Source organism: Lissotriton vulgaris, chromosome 5 (genome assembly GCF_964263255.1).
Source record: "Lissotriton vulgaris chromosome 5, aLisVul1.2, whole genome shotgun sequence".
In the NCBI taxonomy this organism is placed as follows: domain Eukaryota; kingdom Metazoa; phylum Chordata; class Amphibia; order Caudata; family Salamandridae; genus Lissotriton; species Lissotriton vulgaris.
In genome coordinates, this window is record NC_141693.1 from 404,430,853 (window position 1) to 404,447,533 (window position 16,681).

Below are 16,681 nucleotides of genomic sequence, written 5' to 3' on the forward strand. Positions count from 1 at the left end.
CACAAGCCTTTTTGGGCATCGCTTATGACAGTAGAGCCCTAAATTTTATTTTATTGGAAAGGAAAAGTTTAAGTTAAGTTTCACTGCAAAATAAATGCACAAATACCTTCATCGCCATCTGACATATACTCGCCGTCACTGAGAATTTCAGGCATATTGGCTCTACGAACTGTACAAGTCAACAAATAAAATAATTGAGCAAATAAAAAAAAGACATGATAGTACCAAGCTTTACTACTGCAATTGAAGCAGAATTGTAGATGCAACCAATCATTATCATTATGTAGGTTGTGTTCATTTTTGAAAGCCATATACTTCCTTTAAAAGGGACGTGGGCTGGTCTCACCAACAGAGACTAACAATTCTGCTTTAGTAATAAACATACTACAGGATGGTTGATAGACACAGATATACAGACACATACCACCCTGTAAAGGGAAGTCCAGACATGATTTTTTTTTTAAAACGAGGATGACCGAAGGGGAGTTAGTGAGGTGAACTTTTTATATTTTGTTGGAATAAACAACGACATATGAAGGAGTGTTTTGTCGGAAAAGGAACTACCAGGCAATTACTAATCCAACATTTAGCATATGTGATATAACATTAACATTTGTTTCTTTAAATTACTTTGTAATACGAAAGAGGCAATCGCGCACTTTCAATTTACAACAGTTTAGAGCCAGGAGCTCGTAGCAGAATTAATCGCAGGATTAAAAAATCATATTTTAAACGTAAGAATTTATGAGCAAACCTTCGTCATCAGACATGTCCAGGACCTCGTTCATAGTTTCAGGTACATTCATTTTATGTTTTTCTGTCACAGTCTGTGAACAACAATAGAAGGACAAGAATCACAACATCAACATCAGAATATCAGATTGCTGGAGATAAGAATTCAAATAATGTCAAACACAATTACAGTTCTGTTGGTCCAATATCTGGAGTCCAATTGAAACAAACTTGCATGGTCACTAATGATTAAGCCATAACCCTAGACTCCCACGATGGCAAGGTATCTTTAATCGTTCCTTCTCACAGTTGTTACTTGGAATATGTAGGAGACCAAGGGCCAGATTTATCAGATTCTTGCACTTGTGAAGTCTGCAGTGCTGCCCGCCAGGGATATGTATCAATAGTTTTAATCTGTCTCTGCAGTCACAAGCCACTGAGAAAATAGAAACTCCTAGAAGGGGTTGGTATCTCTTCAAAAAGTATAAGGGACAGCCTCCGTATGTAAGATACAGTTGGAGGCGTTGGGGGAGCACACAGCAGTTCAAGAGACTGTTGCGTACTCCACTTTCCCAGTACGCCATTACAATTCAAGACCCAGTCAATTCACATGACATGTTCTGCAGTAGTTTGCGACTGCAAAAGCAGGGATCTAGCTCAGCTGCCCCTTGCAGAAATCCATCCCGGTATTTGCATCCATTCACAAGGATTTACAGAGGGATTCTTACCTATTACACACAAATCAGATTTTCTGCAAATCCATGTGAATGGTCAGTTTGTAGGGTTTATGATCGAAACATCCGATGCAGCTCAAGAAACATAAGTCACAAGGCAGCGCTGCCCCAAAACAGTAAGTGATTTGTAACTCAATTCTTCATACATCTGTCTTCCCCGTCCTGTTTAATCTATGACTGATTAATGAGTGAGCCATAATCAACCTTGAGATTGTCTATGCTAGGCATAGGCAAAAACATTTAGCTTATCTGCAAAAGGGTGAAAATTCTGCATATAAACAGAGGGACCATAAGTTGTTCTGGCTCCAAAAGAAGCCAGACAAAATGTAAGGTTCTGCATCTGTTTTTCAAAGATAGATGAAGGTTCTGCCTCGCTATTGTTAATTATTGACACGCGCCCTTGCATGCTGAAGAGACCCTTACAATCTGTAGGTAAGCCTCTTAAGATTGCCATCGGTGGGATGTAGGCGGCTTCATGAGTAGATACAAGGCTGTTATTTTCTCTCCCTGACCTAATTTGATGACTGGCACCCATGAAGAGTTTAGATTCATATCACAGTTTTTTCTACTCTAGGTACACTTCTGCCCTTTGTCTTGCGAAGCTCACTGGTTGACCAAGACCTATAGAAGGATTGCCAAAAAGGGTGCTTCACCTATTTGTACAGATTTAACAAAACAAGAGCAACCCATATGTCCTTGCAAACTGGGTAATTACAGTTGTACTGAGAAACAGCGTTCACAAGGAACTCACTTAGAACTTAGAATAATGGATATGGCAATTAAATTAATTGCCCTGTCTGATAACAAACTATGCACTGGTAATTTCTTCTGTATATTACTATGATTCAATCATTAAATCTTCTACTGACAAGCTCACTTGAACAACCCAATGGTTATAGCCTATTTCTTTGAACAGGCCCTTTATTTTTACAAAAGTCAACAATTTATATACATTACATATAAAAACATTGATATAGACTTTGAAACCAATTTTGAAAAACATTTACATAGCCCCAAGTGTAGTGACCGTAACCATATTTACAGTGAAAATTTGTGACATAATCAAAAAACGGTTATCAATACAAGCAAAAAGAAGAAAAGGACACTATATAAAATGAAGCAATTTTGTGTTTTGTATGTATCCTTAGTCTATTTCGTCGACGGCGTTTCGACCCTCTCTAGATACCGGGTCTCATCAGGACTTTTTATCTGGGGACAGTACTTGCACGTGAAGCAAGGAATCCAACGATTATGGGGCTTGTATTTTATCTGAATCCCGTGGAATTAATTACCCTCAGTTCAGACGAATACTCGATTTGATGTTAGGTGTATTTGCGAGATGCAATTTACTTCTTGTTAATCCAAAACGGGACGGAGAGAATACTCGATCCCACTCAGTTTCCAATCAAAACACTCGACCACTCAATGGTGGAATGGAACAGGAACCGTTTTCCGGATCTGCTGCAGCAACAATTAGTTTGCGTGCCTCTCTCTCCCTGACCTAATTTGATGACTGGCACCCATGAAGAGTTTAGATTCATATCACAGTTTTTTCTACTCTAGGTACACTTCTGCCCTTTGTCTTGCGAAGCTCACTGGTTGACCAAGACCTATAGAAGGATTGCCAAAAAGGGTGCTTCACCTATTTGTACAACATTGCACCACAATGTTTAACACTATTTATTGCGCTGTTACATTGAATTAGTTATTCCAATGACAACCATGGACGTTACCTTCAGAAAACCTGCCCGATAAGAGAAAACATCAGAAAAATAACACTTTTGTCAAACAATGTTGTCATTTGTAAGACTTATCCTACCCATTCACATACAGAAGAGAGGGGCTTTGGATAGTGTATATTTTCAGAATTAATTTTCTCTGTTGATTCAAGAATAGTAAACATCCCAGAAGATAGAAGCTCATTCCAAATTTAATATTTCCTCAGATTTCAAAAAAGAATTGAGCAAAATATTGGCAAGTGGATAACCAGTATACATGGAATGGCTGAAAATCATGGAGTTATAATATTTCTTCGGCATCCTTAAATAAGATGCCTGGCTCCGACACGAACATAAACATGAGGACAACTTAATGTTATTCTACATAATCTGCTTGTGCAACTCAACAATTCTGATTGAAAACATTACATTTTTAGTAAAAACTGGGGGTGTGCATAACAGGCAAGTAAAGTTTTGTGAAATTTCCGATTGGCCTCTGCATTGCCTGAAGGGTTTACTTCTGTCCCTTTGTCTACTCACACGCATAATCTTCTTTCTTTCCTTAGCACTATGGCGAACATTTTTTTTTGAGAATTAATATTGTGCTGAAACTGGAATTGCCTTTATCTCACAAATTTACTGTGAAACCAGAATTACACTGCACTCGATACATTTTCCTCACCACTTTGAAACTAAGGACCATATGCACAAAGTACTTTTGAAGTTACAAACTTGCGAATCTAAACATTGTGTAATTGCAAAATTACAAAAGGACTTTTATTAATGTACAAAAGTCCTTTTACCATTCAGAAAATTCTTTCCAATCCGTAAAAAGGCTTTTGCAATTCTTTTTCAAATCTCCAATAGGAATGGAAAAGGGTTACATTCCCCTCTCCCCTTATTTCTTCAGAAAGGAATGTATCAATGGTTTGTGACCGCTAATGTGGATAAGTTAGAAGCCCAAGCGGGGGGAGATGTTTAGCTGACTCTCAGAGGATAAGGTGTCCCTTGTGAATTAAGTAGGCAGACTCAGGGGGGAGCGGACATTACTACAGAGGACTCTGAATTGCAAGACAAAGGTACCCAAAAAGAATGCACTGGTGAACAAAAATGCATGTTTATGAGGGAGCCCAAAAACTGTTTCCTGCAAAGTTAAGAAGATGTAGTGACGTTTTTTGTGATAGGATATTAAAACTGATGAGTCACTATTTTCATGCAGAAGTTCAAATGTGCGGAATTTTACAAACATTAAACATTTTATTCTGCACTTTTTACCCAAAATACACGTACGGTGCAAGAAAAAGTCTTGGCACACCCTTTCTGTGTCCAGGGCTCTTTCTTGGCGCAAGAGGCTGAGTGTCAGACAGTACAGCTCAGAACTAGTGGCCAAAGTTTGCCTCTTTCTGTTTCTCCCCTTCACAGTCTAAAATAATGCTGTACCTCTGAGAAATATTGGGTTAAATAACCTCCATTTACATACTGAAGGTGCGTAAAAGCAGGGACTCCGCTGTGTGCTGGGCCAGCGAAGCCATATTATGATGTGGCCCCAGGTGTAACTCCACAAAGTCTAACTGGCATTCTTTGTCACTTAGATTGAGGGCTTGGGGTGTTTCGCCACCCCGCTTAAGCAGCAGGACCTTGCCTCAGTTTGTGAAGTGTGCTGTGCTTTATGCCCATTTCATACCAGCACAGATTTTCCCAAGATGATAAACCCAACGTCTCCATCCGAAGAATATGCTAAGATTTTACCTTAAGCCGAATTTACATCTCCTTGAGTAGCTGTAAAAGTAGATCTATTGTAGAGACAGAGCTTTGACCACCAGTCCCTTCAGGCAGCTAGGTCCAAATGACACTACTTTCAACCATCTCCAGGATGCTGGTATGCAGAGCATTATGTAGTCATAATTGCCATAGCACAGTTCTAGTTGTCTAGGCTACGAGTGACCCAGTACAGTTCTAACTCCCTAACATTGGAACATTGAAGCCACAACAGAGTACTCGCTAGAGCAGTCCTCCAACAAAATAAAGAGTCCGATTAAAAGTTAGCGTGTAATTTAATTAATGCACACACTCATTAAAAACAGATTGGAATTTTCTGATTTCATCATGTCACATAGCTCAGACTGTATTGTTGTACTCGAGATCTAGGCTCTTGATTTATCTGATGCAGATTTAGCAGGTGCTGTACATGCTGGATACAGCATTCTGTGACATGATCATAAACATAAGCTTGGTGGGGTATTGGCACTGGTCTTACACAATATATTTTTGGGCACGCTCTCACTGCACATTTGTCCGGTGTGTGAGGACATCTCTTTAACCTAAAAATCTCTGACACTTTTATGTTTCCGGGCCTACTCCTATAACGCCCACCTGGGCCCACAGCCGCTTTTATCTCCTCAATTGGCACATTATTATAACATTTCCTTCAGATATCTAACTTTACCATTTGTGGGATTTTAATTTCTATTTGGAACTAGCCTCTTGTCCAGATACCTGTTCTCTGACTGAAAACATGTCTTCCTTTTCTTTCAGACAATTGGTTAATTCTCCTTCTCATCTTGCTGGTCATACTCTTGATGGAATTTTTACTAACAACGCTGCGCTTAGGGCCAATGAAATACTCCCTTTTATTTGGTCTGAGCATGTGGCTATTGGCTTTTCTCTTCGTCTACCTTGATCAAAAAATCTCCCTAAGGTTACCTCCTTAAGAGCTAAGATTATAGATTGGAAAAAAGTGGACAAAAACACATTTAATCAGGTCTGGTTTTCCGCGCCCAATATCGGTCAACCCGATCCTGAGGTGACTGCTGCAAACTATCAGAATGGCTCACCAAGTTATCCGACTTAGATACTCGACTGAAAACTGTCATTAGGCAATTCTCTAAACTGTCATGTTTTCGGACAGGCTTAGACTGTTGAGGCAATCATATCATCGACAGGAACGTAAAAGGCATTTTGCATACAATTTTCAGGAAAAAAAACAATTTAAAGGTCACTAACCTGCAACTACAAACTTGCTATCTTTGAGGAAAATTTCCAGTTCTGCATTGCTAAGACTAACAATGCCCAAATCCGAATAAGGAACTTTTTAAAACCTCTGATTTGCTCTCTGGTCTAAAAAACACTCTATGAACATGGGCCTTTCTAAATCCTTTCGTGATGAGCTGGCTGTTTTTTTTTTAACTAAGAGTCTGCCTTCTCTCTGTTTGCTATCTCCCAAGTGAAGGCTCTTATGATGAATAATAAATCTGCTTTCCTCATTTATCCTTTCTTTCTGTAAATCTTATATCTGGTAGCAGGAGCAATAGCAATGTAGCCAACACAGACTCTCAATTCAGCGACTGAGTCCGTCTGCTTGCTCCTGCCCAGGAAGGAAGGACTCTAGTGCCTCTGATTAAAAAGACTAACCTGGATGTTAAGGATCTAAAAAATTATTGACCCATATCCTTGCTAGCGTTTTCTGCTAAAGTTCTTAGAAAACATATGAACATATAGTCTGCTATAATTGACAGCACTTGCAGTGCCTTCTCAAACTGGTTTTAGGAGTGGACACAGTCTGAATTGGTGGCAGCTGCAGACAATATTAGATCAGTTGTTGATGTAGGTGAGTCTGTAGGTCTTATTATTTTATACTGTGTCCACTTCCCTCTTTATATCCTGTCTTTCTAGTTTGGGGTTTTAAGGAAAACCCCTCAAATTACTTGGTCCCTTCCTTGGAAGAACTGAACCTATCCAATGTGGGCAATGCACTTCTCAATCCTTCTCTATACTGTGACGGGGGCACAGGGTTCCTCCCTTATTCCTACCTTATTTAAACTGTTTGTCACTAGCCAAGCTTAGTCAGTCTTTTGGCTTCAGTGTGGTGTCTTACGCTGACAACACTTAGAAAATTGTTACTATGACATAGAAAATTGTTACTATGGCAGACAACACACACTCGCCCAGAATTTTAAGAACTGCATGGTGGCTATTAACAATTGGATGAATGATCATTTTCTAAAAATTAATGCTGAATTATTTTTGCAGTGCTAAAGTATTTAGGATTTGGCCCTAAATTTTGCTCATGGATTCGACTCTTGTACACCAAGCCTCTGGCACATGTTACAGCTAATGGTCGTATAACAAATGATTTCCCCCTGGCGAGGGGCACGTGCCAGGGCTGCCCATTGTCGCCGTTACTTTTCGCATTGGTCCTTGAGCCCTTGGCGGAGTGGATACGATGGGAACCAACAATACGGGGCCTCAAATCGATGGACAATTGGGAAGACCGAGTGTCCCTCTATGCCGACGATATACTGCTATATTTCTCCAACCCCAGGCGCTCTATAATAACCCTCCTGGACATTTGTACTGCCTATGGTGTGGCTTCAGGATATACCATTAACTGGTCAACATCAATACTTTACGTGCTTCATGGCCCTCCGCCACTCCTTCCTGATAACTGCCCGATTACAATAGCGGGAAGTGCGTTTAAATACTTAGGAATCTACGTCACCGCTGACTCGAGAATTTTTTAATAAAAACCTACAGCTCCCACTGGAGCGTCTTAAAAGAGATGTGCGCCACTGGGAGACACTGCCGTTAACGTTGCTAGGAAAGGCAGCACTTTTTAAAATGATGGCCTTGCCCCGCTTCCTATATGTCCTGGAGAATACACAATACCAAGTGATGCCTACCTACTTTAAAGCCATTGCGGCGCAGGTCTCTACCCTCTTATGGGCTAGTAAGCCACCACGCATAGCTCAGGCCAAACTGGTGAGAGGGTGGTATGACGGCGGAATAGCGCTCCCTGATGTGCAGCTCTATTACTTGGCAGCACAGCTCAAGGTGATCAATCACTGGCTCCATGTCTCGCAATCCGACCCGGCGTATAAGGCAGATAGAGCACAACTTGGCACGAGAGGTATGCTCGCACCCCTATATGATAAAAAACTGGTATTAACAATGTTTGGCCCACTGAGACATACTCTGTTATGGCACACTGTGCAGACAAAACTGGGATGGTGGAGGGTTTTGACACAACTTACACCACTATGGGACACCAAAAAACTAGGAAGACTTAGAAACAGTAAGGGCTTCGACCAATGGGCAGATATAGGGATTTCGACAGTGGGGGACTTGTGGCAGGGAGGTGAAATGGTATCGTTTGAGCGTCTTCAGCAACTATATAGAATGGCCCCTTCTGAAATGTTTAGATATACACAAATTAGGCATGCCCCGATGACGGCGATACCGCCTGGCTATGATGTCCCAGAGGCGTCCCCTATGGAGGATAGGTTGCTGACTGATTTCATGCAGAAGAAAGCTACCTCTTTTACCTATTGTAACAACGTGCCCAATCCTACTGGCCCCTGAAACTTAAGTGGTCGCAGGACTTAGGGGAGATGGACGACTCGGAATGGCAGGAAGCGTTGGCATCCCCGAAGGAGGTGGGAATACCCTCGCGCCTTAGACTTGTACAACTCAGAATGTTACACCAATCCTATTATACCAGACTAGTTTAACAAAAGATAAGAAGGATAGATAACCCCTTTTGTCTCAGGGGCTGCGGAGAAGAGGGAACCTTCTTTCATACAATATGGGACTGTCCTAGAATAGCGGCGTACTAGACACAAGTATTACGGACCATGTCACAAGCGCAGGGGGGTGTTGCGTACACCAGAACCACGCAGATGCCTACTAAATATATGGGAGCCGAATAATCTCACATGCCACGGGCAGACCTGGGCCACATTTGGAATAATGATAGCCAAGAGGAATATAGCACAAATGTGGGGAGGGGTAGAGGTGCCTACACTATCAGCGTGGTGCAAAGACATGGATGAGGCTATGATAACTGAAGGGGCAGTGTTTGGTACTAGAGGGTGCCCCGAGAAGTGGGCTAAAATCTGGGGGACATGGAATGATTACAGGGGAGGTATTTGTGATCCACCAGCAGATAATGATAGTGATGACTCAGGACTGGATGAAGGAGGGGTGGTGGGTGGAGGGACGGGGCCTGACAAAAACTGTGAACAATTGGCAGAACAATGTATATGTGCTGCGCGCTGAACTGTGTATTGTTGAAATGTGGAGTTATACAGATTTGTTATGTATAAAACTGGCTAAAATTACTGACATGATGGTAAAAATAAAAAGTTAAAAAAAAATAAAAATTAATGCTGAAGAAACCGAGGTCCTCATCTGTGGGCACCACCATTACTTTTGGTCCAATAACTGGTTACCATCCACCTTAGGCCCTCCCCCTGTTCCAGTCAAATCAGCAAAAAACATTGAGATAATATTTGATGAAGGTCTGGCCTTCGACACACAAGTGAATCGGACAGTTTCAGCCCTCTTTATTTTATCCGATCTCTTAAGAACATCTATCCCTATATGCAAATGATGGCTAGGAAAACAGTAATCGTAGCATTAATCTCTGTTAGGCTTCACTATTGTAAATCTCTCTACCTCAACATAAATAAAAGATCTCTAACCACATTGCAAATAGTCCAAAATGCCGCTGCTCGACTAATTTTAGACATTCTACCTTATCGTTCGGTATCGGAGGAGCTTAAAAAATTACAATGACGCCCAGTGAGAAAGAGGATTGCTTTTATGTAGCCCATCGAATGCTACATAATTAGGGCTCTCATTTCTTCAGGGATAGATTTCACTGGTATCTCCTTAGTAGGTTGCTGTGGCACCGAGCAGACGATTCTCAGATCCTAGACTCTGGAAGGCCGGATGAGGTGGAAGGTCCCTCATCTATGCTGCAGCCAAACTTCAGAACTCTCCTCCGCAGCATATTCCTAAAGTAGATAACCATGTATTATTTAGGAAAAGTCTTAAGACATGACCTTTCACCTGTTAATTGATTCTGCAGTGCTCCAGCTCTCTGCTCTTGGGGTTCGAAGTTAAGTTGTTTTTAGACTACTCACACTTTGATGCCTTTGGGTATATGTGCGCTGTTCAAATCTTCTTTTCATTTAATTTCAGTTGCATGCCGGTAGTAGACAAGCAACCCAAAGCCAATTTCCTTTATTCTATGGGGTGCTTGTCTAATACCTAGCATTCCATCCGTTCAGATGAGGGCATATTCCAGAGCCAAATGTATGGGCATACTACCAGATATGTGGTCTGCAGAAAAAGGTGCATTATCCAACCTGTAGATAAACGTTTTCGGTGAAGCAAACACTTACAGAATTTGCTTCTTCAAACAGTGACTTTATTGGACAAAGAAAGTTATATTAATAAAAAATAATGAGTCAATCAATAAAATAAGTAAAAAGGTGCTACCTTCACACACCGTGAGATATGTAAAGTGTTTCTAAATATTGTTTAGTATGTTTTAAGGAATACTCTGAACTATATTCCATTAAAAAAGACAAATTACTGCAATTTTAACATAAGTGCCAAACATTCTCCTTTACCCTAAAACACTCTTAAAAAAATCATACTACTTACAACCATTGTCATGGTCTCTTCCGTCACAACCTTCAGTGTATCAACAACTGATATGTAGCCAAGCCGCCGAGCGATTGAGAGGGCAGTATTGCCATTCTAAGAAGGAAAAAAATATAATATATAATATTAAATAATAGTATTATGATATATGGAACCAATACACATTGGAATTTTACATTGAAAGAACATTGTTGTGGCTGTGAAGAGCTGTTTTGTTCAGGAAATGGGTTGTTTGCACGAGATGGATGAATAATTGAGATGTAACAAACACTCAGATAGCAAAAAAAAACAATTATTGTACGGGAAATATCTTTTAGGATCACACAACATTTGGAAACTCCTTTACTCTGCCTTCCTTGTTGTCAAAGATCCTGTCATTTAAAGTCACTTCCAGATCACACAGTTAGGATGTGTTAAAAATCACAAGATCTCCTTCCATTGACCCTGACAATCTCCAAGAACGTCTAATAAGCCAACCGCAGGGTTACGGCCGGACTGGGAAGAGAAACCAGCCCTGGCAATACCACTGAGAGGGCAGGGGGTTTGCACTGAGGAGCTCTAGTTCCGTGCACAGCTGCTACTTTTATTTTGTATTTTGTTACAGGGGGCCGATATTGCATTACTGGTGCAAAACCAGCCCCCAGTGACAAAACCGGCCCACCAGGGAAACGCCAGGTGCCAGCTAAGGCCAGTCCGGCTCTCCTCAGGATGACTAGAAACAACACAAACCTCACCAAAACAAAACAAATTCTCAAGTGTGAAAAAGCAAGGCTCACCCAAAGACAATGTCTTGGTCAAAGAAAAAGTTCAACTTCTCCACCCAATAAAAAAACCTGAAATAATCACGGATTAAGGTGTATTTTTCTACATCAATAATGTCGTAAACACAGGGTCTATCTACCCATTCACCATCGGCCTGAATATTCCCTATTTGTCAGACCATCTGTTAGACCTGGCATCTTTTGGCCTGGTTTACCTGTGACCTCCTGTTTTGACTATGTGCCGAATTTTTGTTTATGCAGGCTTTAGGACTACGTACTTTTTTACTGCTGACCAGTTCTAAAGTGTATACACTCCATCTCTTAAATGTAATGGCATTTGGTTTCTCCATGATTGGTATATTTGATTTACTGATAAGTCCATAGTACCATGCACTATATGTGCCCAGGGCCTGTACATCAAATGTTACTAGTGGGCCTGCAGCACGGATTGTGCAACCCACCTGAGTAACCCTTCAAAAATGCCTCAGGCCTGTCCCCGCAGAGCCTGTGTGTGCAGTTGTAAACTACCATCTCGACCTGGTAAGATAACCTACTTGTCAGGCCCAAACCTTCCTTTTTATTACATATAAGTCACCCATAAGATAGATCCTAGGCAGCCCCAAGGGCAAGGTGCAGTGTAGCTAAAAGGTAGGACATGTAATTTTAAGTTTTGAATATCCTGGTAGTGAAACACTATTGAATTCGTGTTTCACTACTGCAAGCCCCATCTCTCCCATAGGTTAGCATAGGAGCTGCCTTGTAACATTTTACAAGTGTAACTTTCAATTGGGAAATGATAGTGTTAGACCTAGAATTGTGAATGTGATTGGTTATCCAGGATTGGCATATCTGATTAACTGCTAAGTCCCTTATAAAGTGGACTGTTTGTGCCAGGACCTGTATGTTTATGTTTAGGTAATTTGTTAAGCGCTCATATACCAACGGTCTCTTGGCGCTGAGAGGAGTAGGAGAACTATCCTAAGGTGCTCTATCAGTAGGCTAGGGTGAACAACCAAGTTTTCAGTTTTTTCCTAAAACTGGGGTACTCAGGTGTTAGTCTGATTTCTGTTGGCAAGGAATTCCAAAGGGTGGGGCCAAGTACCGAAAAGCGAGAACCACCCATTCTCTTTTGCTTGAATCTGGGAATAGTTATGTTATGTTATGTTATTCGGAATTTGTCAAGCGCACGGTCACCCAGAGGTTTCATGGCGCTAGGATGAGACAGATGGTAAAACTGTAAAATAGGTAAAACAGTAGCCTAACCGTGCGCTTGCTTGAATAACCAGGTCTTCAGAGCACCCCTTAATTTCGCCAGATTAGTACAGGTCCGGAGAGACAGGGGAAAAGAGTTCCATATCTTAGGGGCAAGATAAGCGAATCGACATCCGCCCTGACGTTTTCTTTTATACAGTGGCAGCTTAAGGAGGGACTGGTGGGCAGAACGAAGGTTACGGGGCGGTTCATATTTATTTATTAGATGATTAATGAACCTTGGGCTTTTGCCATAGAGGGCCTTGTGAACTAAGCAACCCGCTTTGAAGGTGATCCGGTGAGCGATAGGAAGCCAATGAAGAGAGGTTAGCAGAGGTTTCGCCGAATTCCTGCGATTGCTTTTGAATATTAATCTCGCAGCTTGGTTTTGGACAATCTGCAGGCGTTTTGTAAGAGTAAGGGGGAGGCCTAGATATATAGAGTTGGAGAAATCTAGGTGGGAAAGAACCAAGGCGATTACCACTTGGATGAGGGCGGAGTGTGTCAATAGATGGGCGATTTTCTTGATCTTTCGAAGTTGGAAAAAACTAGAAGAGATCACTGTACCGACCTGACTTTTCAGTGAGAGGTCGGAATTAAGAGTGACCCCAAGGCTCTTCACCGACTGGGAAGGGTTTGGAGGGGACCCCATTGAGGATGGCCAAAAGTGAGGGCCCCAACTTGTTGCACTGTTCCCAGGGAGTACCAGCTCAGTCTTTCCCGGGTTAAGCTTTAGATGGTTCTCATCCATCCAGCCCTGAATATGCAGCATAGTGGACTGGAATTCTTCAGCAGAGTCCGCTGAGTTTAGAGGAAAAACCAGCTGCAAGTCATCTGCATAATTGTAGATGGTGACTTTCCTATTTTTTAGGGACTGCAGCAATGGTTTAAGGTAGAGGTTAAATAGGAGGGGGGATAATGATGAACCCTGCGGAACACCGCATGTAGTGGAGAGTTTGGGTGCCATAAAATTCTCCAGCTTAACTGCCTGGGATCGGTCCTTCAGAAAGGACTTAATCCAGGCGAGAGCCGAGCCGCTAAGGCCGGCTTGTTCGACACAGTGTAATAAGATGGTATGATCCACCGTGTCGAATGCGGCCGATAGGTCTAAAAGTACAAGGGCCTGATGATTGTCGTTATCGGCGTTGGACCTTAAAGTATCCAGGACAGCAAGAATAACCGCCTCGGTAGAATGTGCCTGGCGGAACCCGGCTTGGTTTGGCTCCAGGTATCGGATATCTCAATGAAGTTAGAGATACAGCTAGCCACATGGGCTTCAAGCAACTTGGCACCAAACGGGAGGAGAGATATGGGGCGATAGTTAGAGAGAATGGATACATCCGCGCCCGTTTTTTTAATTAATGGGACCAAAATCGCATTTTTGAATGAGTTGGGGACTATTCCCTGTGATAGAGAGCTATTCAGGAGTGAGAGTATTCCTTGAGGTAGTGTAGAATAAACTTCCTTCAGTATATGCGGGGGACAGGGATCATTGGGAGACCCAGACTTTACCCGGTTCATAAGCTCCACCAATTTGGGAAGGTCAATATGGGGGATAGACTGAAGTTTGTGTGGGTTTCCACAGATTTCCTTGCTGGTTCCCATGACGTGAGTCGCTTGGATACTAGCTTTTATAATATCAATCTTCTCCTTGAAGAAATCGTTAAGCTGATTACACATCAATTGAGTCGGGGGTTGAGAGGGGGAGGTTCGGGTGTCATTGCATAGATCGTTTACAACATTAAAGATTTCTCTCGATTTATTATGAGCCATGGAGATTTTATCAGAGAAGAAGGCTGCCTTAGCAGCTAAGATGAAACTATTGTAATTCCTCCGAGCTATCGTGAATGAGCGTCTATCTGTCTCATGATAACCCTGCCTCCATTTTCTTTCTAGTTGGCGGAGTTCTAATTTTTGAATTTTTAGGTCTGTGGAAAACCACCTATGGGCGTCCATTCTGCGAGCGCGGGAAAACTTTGTTAGGGGGACATGTACGTCACAGGCAGATGAAAGCCAGTCAGTGGATGCTTTATCCATCAGGTTAATATCCAGATCCTGGGTCGGAAGGGAGTTAGTCAAGGAAGATAGAAAATCTGGGATGTTTAACGATCTCCATTTCCTGGCTAACCCTCCTAGGGGCACAGGGATTTTCAAGTTGCCCTGCAGAGTGATGGTAAATTGCAGCAAATGATGGTCAGACCATATGCAGGGTGATGCCGTGGGACTGGAGGTAGGGATATTATACGACCAGATCTGGTCCAGGATATGACCTTTGTCATGGGTGGGAATCAGGACATGTTGATGAAAATTTAAATTGGAGAGAAGCTCAAAGAGTTCTGAAGCATGAGGACCTGCTTCCAGGTTGTTATACCAATAGTTTAGATCCCCTATCAGCATGACTTTATCATAATCAACGGTCAGACCGGCCAGTTGCTCAGATATGGAGACTGGGAAGGACGGCATAGGTATAGGTGGACGATAAATCAATACCAGTACCATAGTTCCTATGTCATGATCAGCTTTAATTACCAGGTTTTCAGTGTCTGGTAAGTCTAAAGAAGATAAGGTGGTAAACGTATGGTCTTTGTGAATAATAGCTGCAACGCCACCCCCGGATTTTCCAGGTTTTCTGTTTGCAGACAGGATATAATAATCTGATGGTAAGGCTGAAAGAATATCCGGCAAAGAGTCTGCAGAGAGCCAGGTTTCGGAGACAAGCAAAATGTCTGGCCTATCTGATTGGAGTAAAAGAAAAATATCTAATTGATGTTTTACCATGGATCTGGTGTTGAGGTATAAACAACGGAGGATCCGAGCATCGGAACGTAAAGATGTAATGGTAAAATTGGAGCTTTGAGGTGAGGTAGAAGATGGCTCCTGCGACACATGATGGGGGTAGATGTTATTAGCCTTTAAGCAAGCATAAGTTGTAGAATCAAGGAGGGATGGGTCAGAGTTTTGTAAAGCACGGAGTTCACCGAGGGTGTACCTGGTGATTTCTCCATTCTGCCTGGTCCCTGGGCCCAGCCGGTCGCGGACGGGTGCAGACGGGCTTGCCTTAGGCGCGCCTTCGGCACGCAACCGGCGCGCCCGCTGCGCTCGTCCGCTGCGCGTCCTTGAGAGGCACATGTTTATATAGAGGCGATAGGGGACGAGAAAGGGGGCGTGTCCTCGCTAAAGTGGGCGTGCATAGTCAGCATAGTCATAGAGGATCTGAGATTACGTATGGGTAAGTATCTTGAGATCTTTGTGGTTATAAATATGGGGCCTGTTTTGTGAAGTGCATTAAAACCATGCAACTAGTTTTAAACATAGACCGCTGAGTCACAGGAAGCCAGTGTAGCTGCTTCATTAATGGCTTAGTGTGACAATAGCTTAGTGGCTTATATCAAATGCTACAGTGGGCTTGCAGCACTGGTTGTGCCACCCACTCAGGGCCGGACTGGCCGTAGCGGGCACTGGGCAATCCCCCGGTGCGCTGCACGGGTGGGGGGCCGGTTTGGGGCCGTTTATGTTACAGGGTCGTTTTTGCAGCATAGCTGCAAAATCGGAGGGGTCCGGCCGAGCACTTTGCCAGGGCCGGTTTTGGTTCCCAGTCCGGCCCTGCACCCACTGGAATAGCCCTGTAACTGTGTCTCGGGACTAGCACTGTAGTGTCTGCATGCACAGTTGTAAGCTGCGAGGTTGCCCTGACAAGTGCACCCACTTGCCAGGCCCAAACCTTCCCTTACCTTATAGGTAAGGCACCCCTAAGGTTAGCCCAAGGTACCTCCATGGGCCGGGTGCAGTGTATGTGAAAGGTAGGACATGTACTGGCGTGTGTGACATGTCCTGATAGTGAAATACTGCCAATTTCGTTTTTCACTATTGAAAGGCTATCTGTCACATAGGCTAACATGGGAGTTGCTCTGTAGCATCTTACAAGTATAACTTTCCATAGGGACAAGTTTGAGAAATGGAGTTTAGGCTCTCTGAATTCAGAATTTATTAATACACCTTTTGATAAAGGTCTTTTTAAAATTCTCTGTTTGAGAAT

General features: G+C 42.6%; 1 protein-coding gene across 9 annotated transcripts in view; it reads right to left on the reverse strand.

Moving 5' to 3' along the window:
• Positions 1-16,681, reverse strand: part of ANK3 (ankyrin 3) — a 2,005,091-nt gene that overhangs the window by 375,998 nt on the left and 1,612,412 nt on the right. For all 9 annotated transcript variants that reach the window (XM_086921764.1, XM_086921763.1, XM_086921757.1 and 6 more), the window contains 3 exons: positions 10,634-10,729; positions 755-827; positions 107-169 (listed from right to left, as the gene is read on the reverse strand). In XM_086921764.1, the coding sequence (XP_086777890.1) occupies positions 107-169; positions 755-827; positions 10,634-10,729 (232 nt within the window). The remainder of the gene's footprint in view (positions 1-106; positions 170-754; positions 828-10,633; positions 10,730-16,681) is intronic.